This window comes from Semicossyphus pulcher, unplaced genomic scaffold (assembly GCF_022749685.1).
Source record: "Semicossyphus pulcher isolate SPU_LCO1_2020_fin unplaced genomic scaffold, fSemPul1.0.p SCAF_5, whole genome shotgun sequence".
In the NCBI taxonomy this organism is placed as follows: domain Eukaryota; kingdom Metazoa; phylum Chordata; class Actinopteri; order Labriformes; family Labridae; genus Semicossyphus; species Semicossyphus pulcher.
The window spans coordinates 17,678,913-17,686,138 of record NW_027211726.1 but is presented as its reverse complement, the minus strand read 5'-3'; the positions used below and the strand labels follow the sequence as shown (position 1 = coordinate 17,686,138).

The following is a 7,226-nucleotide window of genomic DNA, read 5'->3' as shown; positions in this document are numbered from 1 at the left end:
GACTTTAAACAGCAGATGTGCAAAAGGTTCACAAAATTAAATGTACTTTTAAAAATCTCCAGCTGGTTCTGAGGTGACCTAACAATGAGGCTGTTTTCCTCAGTTTTAAAGGCCGCGGAGGAAAAAGGCCTTCAGGTCTGGAGAAGTCTGATCCTGATTTTAATGTGGAACAAAATGAGCTATTGAAGAAATAAAGTGTGGCGCAGAAGAATGTGCTTATGTAACCAGTGATCACAAGCCTTAGATACACCTATTGTATCCTTGTGCAAGGGTTGAGCTTGATCAATGGTTGTATCTATCCATCTATCCATACTTCTTATCCTGTTCAGGGTTGTGGATGGGCTGGAGCCTATCCCAGCTGTCATTGGGCGAGAGGCGGGTACACCCTGGACAGATCGCCTGTAACGACAGGGCTGACACACACAGACAGACAACCTTTCACGCTCACACCTACAGGCAATTTAGAGTCACCAATGAACCTAACGAGCATGTCTTTGGTCTGTGGGAGGAAGCCGAGAACCAAGGGGGAACCCATGCATGCACGGGGAGATCATGCAACATGATTTATAATAAAATCACCAGTGAACACTGTCAGAATCTAAAGTCATTATAACTTGTACACAAGGCTTTTGTTTAGTATCCGTGACACTGAAAGCATGTTTTTAATCATCTTATGATACATACATCTGAAACTGAATGCTTTTAGGTTCCTTAGTTAACTTCCCCAGTGTCACTGATGGATACTTTCAGAGGTCAGATCAAACCAAAATCTTAGAGACAGCTAAAGTGGAGCTGCATTTGGAGCTCTATTTTTAAAGTAAGTCTCTTGCTATAAATACACTCTTTGTGGGAAATTAGCTATTTTTTCTGCTTCACTCATATCTTCATGCTTTTCAATGAACTTCTGTTTCCGCTTTGGCACAAATATTACATGCTGCTACCCTGTTACCACAGCAGTCATGGCCTCACTAAACTTGAAAGGTGGTGAAAGCAGGCTTCCTGTTGGGCTGACTAAAAACAGCTTTACAGGATATGTAAAACATGTCACCATATTTCCAATAAATCTAAAGTTTTTCTTCTGATTGTTTCTGTAATTTAACTCATCTGTTTCATTTTGTGGTCAAATATAGCACAAATAGTTTAAATGTTACAGCACAATAACCACTAAATATGGGTGTGAATGAGAATTCACATGTGACTAAAGCAGTCTCTGAGTGTCTTTTCATAGCTCGACTGCGGCTACAAAAGGCCGGAGGTAAAAAGTGACTTAAATGTTAAATGTCTTCATCGTACCACCGCAGCTAACGAGCGAGCCAAATAACAGTATCCACATTAGATAAACCTGCTTGTTGTTTTTTTGATCACCTTTAACAAAAAGGGAAAACATTCACTCTTTGGACAAGAGTTAGATTAAGAGATAGAGATTGTTTTCAAGTGTGTAGAGCCATGGTTCTCAACTGGTGGGTCAGGACCCAAAAGTGGGTCACAGAGCTTTTTCAGTGGGTCGCAGAAGTGTGTTTGAAAAAAGTTGTGGCAAAAAGTCTACGCTGCGCTTTTATTTTGATGCATCATCGTGCGTGCAGTAGAGTTTATTCACACCCTATGTATCCACTGATTGGGTAATCCCATCTACACTTACAGTCTTGATGAGCCCGACAGTAGTTTAATTTATTATGGACTTTTGAGTGTATTGTTGACAAAAGGCTGTTCATTGAATGATTGTAGAGGGAATATTTTCCTCGCACTGGCACCTGCTGGTCATTTCGGGTGACCATTATACCCTTGTGTTTGCTAATGTTGACATATTGTTATGTTTTTATTCCATCTCAGGTCCAAACACATTTTTCATTAAATAAATTGGAGTGGTTGAAAAATTTCAGAAATTTGGGTCGCGATTTATCATCAAGGAGGTGGTGGTGGCTTCCCGAGGCTTGACCAGCTGAGAACCACTGGTTTAGAGGCACATGCAGCTAAGCTAGTAGCCTGCTGGCCTAAATACTAGAAACAAGGGAACAGTTATTTCAAGTAGGAAGTCCCTGCAGGAAGTTAGTACCTTCCAGAGACCAGATACCAACAACTTCCTAGAGTCTGTGGTCCCAACCAAAGTTATATAGCTTTTACATTAAACAAACAAGATTTGTTTGTATTGTGATTTGAAAGTTTTGGAGGGGGTGTTATTTGTTACCCTTTTTAAATTGGAATTCTGCCACACGCCGTAACAAAGCTTGGCCTTTGTCATTTCACACACATGGCGTGGTCCCGCCCTGCCGGCTCGACGATTACACTGACGCCATTTCGCTTCTGTTACTACCTCCGATGCCGGCTCAGAAGCGGATCGACTTCGCCCTGCCACTCCGCCCCCGTGGGTTTTTTACTCGGAAGACGAGGCGTAACGATCCTGCCTTGAACTGGCAGGGTAAAATGAGCTCGAGCCAGGCTAGCCGTTTCGCCATCTTCATTCTTTGTGCTAGGCTAAGCTAACTAGCCACTGTAGCTGAATATTTACCTGACATACGAGTGGTATCTTTTTATTACGCTTGTGAAGACAGCAAATAAGTGTATCTACCAACATTTTGATCTGCTCATGGAACTGTTTAGTCGATAAAATGTCAGAAAAAAGTGAGAAATTGAATGTTAAAGAGATTTAGGTTTGAAAAGGAAAAGAGACAAGTATAAAAATATTTCCACTAATTATGAATCCTTTATCAAATTTAAATTCCTTTCTGTGAGTCAAATTTATTTCAAAATCCTTTTTTTAACAACAAACAAACAGTGGTAGCAAAACGTTATTAGCCTAAAAAATGCCATTAACCTTTAACAGTGCATTCTGCCTCTCTAAAGAACTACACATAAAGGGCTGTTGTGTACTCTCTTCCTTCGTGACCTGGCGTGCGTGTTTCTCAACACTGGTCCTCTTCCTCATTTCATGACAGGAAGTGAGTCTGCAGTCGGTCGCCGCCTGTTGCCTCTCCCTGACAGGCCAGAGTGCTGTGAAGTCTTGTCAACATGGTGCTTCTCTCGCACCAGACTCTGCTGCTCCGGCCGCCGTGCCCCGTTTGGGCCGTCGTCTGACTCACACTTGATGCCACCAGCGCAGGCTAGCTGAGAGTCCTACAGGTCGGTGTCTACTTTTCATCGAGTGTTTGTGCTTCACAATTTCTGTATCAACTGAACCTCTCTTTCTCCATCAACCAAACACTGTAACGTAAGAATATGTGGCAGGATGTGATGAAATGCACGTTTATCATAATGACTATTATGCCATTTTATTTTTGCAATTATGGAGCCCTATTTTGAAACACACTGTATATTCATTGTCATTGTAAGTTGCCAGTAAACAGGGCAGTGGAAAATTGAGGCCGATTGCATCTTACCTCAGCTTCCCCATTCTGAGTCTGTCGGTTAATAATGTTCAGTGGTCTGCGTATAGGAAGTTACAAACTTAGCTGGGAGGCAGCAGAGAGAAGTTCAGTAGTTTTTAAAAAAGGACACATACATTCACGGATTATGTGACTTCAGGCTGGAGTCTGGTCCATGTGGAGGATGGGGAATATGATGCGAGGTGTGAGCATCAGAGAGAATGTCGACACGGGCAACCTCGACAGCTCTCTGAAGGGTAAGATCTCTTTATGCTTTTAAATATACATATTTGTGGTTAAAGTGTTAAATTAAATTTTTGGGGGAATGTTTGTCTCCATTATTGTGTCTTGTGTTATTAGGCTTCACTTAAAAGTAATACACTTAATCTGAAAAAGGAGGTTTGCTCCGAGAGGTCTTTGGACTTAGTTAAAATGCTGCTTGTGTGTCAGTATTTGTCTGTGTTTGCAAATGCTGTGAATATTATTCATCGCAGGTTCGGAGGACGACGTGTTGGTGGTCCTTCAAGACTACCCGGCTCCTGAAATCAGCGAGCCCATCTACAAGATGGGGGAGAAGCTTAAATCCGTCGCTCAGTACGTCCACGTCTTTTCTGTTTTTATTTTAATTTGACTTGAAGATCAGCTGGTGCAAAGCATCGTACCGTGTACGTTTTTGCATTTGTGATTTAAAAAAAACTCAATCGTGTTTTATGATCACAGACCACATTTTGTAATGGAAAGATATATCTAAAAAAAACATCTATAAAAAAATCCCACTGAGTTTTCCATTTAGAGAAGTGCTCACACAAAAGGGTCAGTTGTTGATTCCTCTTTGTCTCTTTTTGGTGCTCAGGGAGGCGTACTGGTGGAGAGTCCGCTCTCTGCAAACAGGAAAGGAGAACTACATACCCAACAGCCATGTGGCAAAAGTGTACCACGGGTAAGTCAGATTACAGAGCTGCTGATGTCTAAGGTTGGCCTAGTTTGATCTGAATAAATTGCATACGCCACCAAAATAAATCAAATGCATCTTTTTCCACTCCTCTATCTACGATCTCTCTCTGTCTTAAGCAAGCCGGCAGGAGATATGAGTTACCCAACATATTAGTCATGTACATTAGAGCTGCCTATTTCTAATCTGATTTACGATGCTGAATGTGTTTTAATGTGATTGTTTTCCGTTTTGCCAGGTGGCTGTTCGAGGGCGTGGAGAGGCAGAAGGCTGAAGAGCTGCTCTGTCTGCCCGGGAACAGAGTGGGCTCCTTCATCGTGCGAGAGAGCTCCAGGGAGAGAGGTGAGGAGAGTCTGCAAACAGCTCTGTTAGCTTGGTTTGTGTTTCATTAAAAAAGTCTCTGCTTAGGAAAATAAATGCTTGTCAACAAGTAAGAATGTGCCGAGGTGAGATAAGGATGATGTTAAGATGATGGCAGATCTAAATCAGGAAAAGCTGCAACTTGAAACCAAAACTGACAATAGAAGGGGGTTCAAAAAAGGTGTTATTTCCAAAATGTCACACTATTTCTTGAAAATTTGTGTTAGGGAAATTATTATTGAGTGGGTTCTCCCGAGATGAATTGTGTGTGGCCACATTTTTGTCAAAGACCTTTTATTACTCATGATACAAAAAGGCACAATGACTCAGTGTGAGAGGAGACGGACTCCACATTCTCGTTACTTTTCCTTTCCATCGTCCTAAAAATCTCCAGTACAAGTGGATCATTAGTAATAGATATCACTGTGTGCTCGTTTACTGGAACAGAGAGGCTCAGTGCCGTGATTAAAAGCTTCTTGTTAACTCCATGATGTGTGTGTGTGTGTGTGTCATATACTCAGGTCTGTACTCGCTGTCAGTGAAGCACAGGATCATAAAGCACTATCGCATCTTCAGACTGGACAACAGCTGGTACTACATCTCCCCTCGCCTCACTTTCCAGTGCCTTGAAGACATGATCAACCACTACTCCGGTGGGTGGACGCACACACACACTTAAACACAAAGACAGACGTCTAAAAAAATGTGTATAGATAAAAAAAACAAGCATACAAACAGACATATGCAACTGTGATCGCTTGAGCAATGAATACAGTTTCATGTTCCTATTATAGAACTTTTTCTTATCAGTGTTTCATATTTCCTGCTCTGAAATAGCAGTTATGGAACATAACAGGAAATGAGATACAAATGCGTGTTTGATAATGACCACTGGTGCGTTTCACAGTGAGCGTGTTATCGCTATTTAATATTGATCCCGTTTGCGTTTGCCTGAGCAGTAGAGTGTGAGAGTGTTTAATGCAAATTATACAACATAACATTTGGTTGGTGTTCGTTGGTGATCTTGTGCGCAGTATCTTACTTCCTCTATCCTCACCTTTTATTTGCAGATTTTGCAGATGGCCTTTGTTGTGCATTAACCTCCCCGTGTCTGTCGAGCACCATCCCACCATTGGATGCATCTCACGGAGCTCCACCTGTCGTCATGAGACGCAACTTTGACTGGAAGAAAGTAGACAGGTACGACAGAGGCGTGGTGATGATACTCCACAAGCAATACCGTGTATAATATTTGTGTCAGATTGAGGCTAATTAACTTGTTGTAAGATTAAATTGTATGCTAAGAGGTTCTGTTCTCATTTCTTTTTCATCTCCTCCCTGAACAGGAACCAGCTGGTGAGCACAGACAGCTGCAGTGACAACATGGTGAGCTACGGCGTCAGGAACAGCATGGCGGCCTACCTGTCCTTCTCAGGGACTCAGGACCCCGCAAAGACAAGAGCAGAGAGCAGGAAGAAAAAGAGCAAATCCGTTTATGCGATCCCTGAAAGCAACCTCGCCAACATGGACTATGAAGATGAATTCTAGAGACAGCAGTGAGGTTTAAAAAACTGGAACAGCTTCATGTGGAGGGCAGCAGAGAGCATCCTGCTCTGGAAGTAACCACGTGTCTAATGTCGGCAGCAGGCTGCTCTGAACAGACATTTTTGTTTAGACAGCAAAGTGTGCGACAATTGGAAACCTGAGCAATTAGAAGGAGAAGTGGCGTGATAACTCACAGAATGACTCAGCGAATAAGATGGAGCTAAATGGAGCTGAAATGGACGATGGTGCAATTGAACTGTGATGTGTGTTCTGCACATGAGCCGAAAACACCTCCTGGCATTATGACAGTCAAACAAGACTTGAATGCTGTATTATTGTTTATAAGAGTGTGAGGAGCTTTCAAACTATTTCCCTGTTTGTAATAACTACTATATGTAAAAATTGTTCCTTAAACTTAACTTAAACATGCATTAAGTAATGTTTTCTGTGTGACTACTTCACCATATTAGCTTAATATGCTAAAACCTGTTAAAAAACATGCTAACAGTTGCTTATTTACAAATACAGAAGACATGGAGCAACATTAGCAATAATTTTGTCTTATCTTTGAGTCCTTTTAGTAAGTCCAATAATCAGTTTCCTTTAGGGCCTGTGTCCACTAACGGCGCTTTTTTTGCTGGCAGCGCCCACAACCTCAATTCCACGGCGCTTACTCTTGCTAGGTTATAAAAGTTGTCTGGCTGCATTTCCGCTTCCCTTGGTAGTGGCGGTTAAGTCTGTTTTAAATTGCTCTGTATGCTTAATATTTGCTTTTATTCAACAACATTTTACAAAGAAACATAAAGACAATGTAAAGGAATTATGTCCTGGCATTAGCAGCAGCTCTACACCTGGAAATTAGGAGAGGATTAGCTTCTCCTCCGCCATTGTTGTTGACAAAGTTTAAGAAGTCCCGTCCCTCCTTGGTTTTGATTAGTCGGTGAGAGAGATGTAATATTGACGAGCGCGGCGGTGTTCCAAAAGTTTAACTATTTTCAGCTGAGAGCACT

General features: G+C 41.8%; 1 protein-coding gene across 2 annotated transcripts; it reads left to right on the top strand.

Annotated features, from left to right (window-relative positions):
- Nucleotides 1–2,969: 2,969 nt before the first annotated feature.
- On the top strand, nucleotides 2,970–6,834 carry sla1a (Src like adaptor 1a). Of its 2 annotated transcripts, XM_069681416.1 has the most exons (8): nucleotides 2,970–3,117; nucleotides 3,520–3,616; nucleotides 3,854–3,953; nucleotides 4,213–4,299; nucleotides 4,550–4,653; nucleotides 5,193–5,324; nucleotides 5,742–5,871; nucleotides 6,018–6,834. In XM_069681416.1, exons 2-8 carry the CDS (start codon nucleotides 3,535–3,537, stop codon nucleotides 6,217–6,219), a joined length of 837 nt encoding a protein of 278 aa, XP_069537517.1. In that variant the 5' UTR covers nucleotides 2,970–3,117; nucleotides 3,520–3,534; the 3' UTR covers nucleotides 6,220–6,834. The 2 variants fall into 2 exon arrangements, with proteins under 2 accessions (XP_069537517.1, XP_069537516.1); XM_069681415.1 differs by lacking the exon at nucleotides 2,970–3,117 and having other exon boundaries at nucleotides 3,360–3,616; nucleotides 6,018–6,833.
- The last annotated feature ends 392 nt before the right edge of the window (nucleotides 6,835–7,226 follow it).

Excerpts from the sequence above, each read along its gene's own strand:
- sla1a (XM_069681416.1), top strand. The coding sequence starts at position 3,535 with ATGTGGAGGATGGGGAATATGATGCGAGGTGTGAGCATCAGAGAGAAT. Across the intron at positions 4,300-4,549 it reads GTGGCAAAAGTGTACCACGG|GTGGCTGTTCGAGGGCGTGG; the intron begins GTAAGTCAGATT and ends CCGTTTTGCCAG. Across the intron at positions 5,325-5,741 it reads CATGATCAACCACTACTCCG|ATTTTGCAGATGGCCTTTGT; the intron begins GTGGGTGGACGC and ends TTTTATTTGCAG.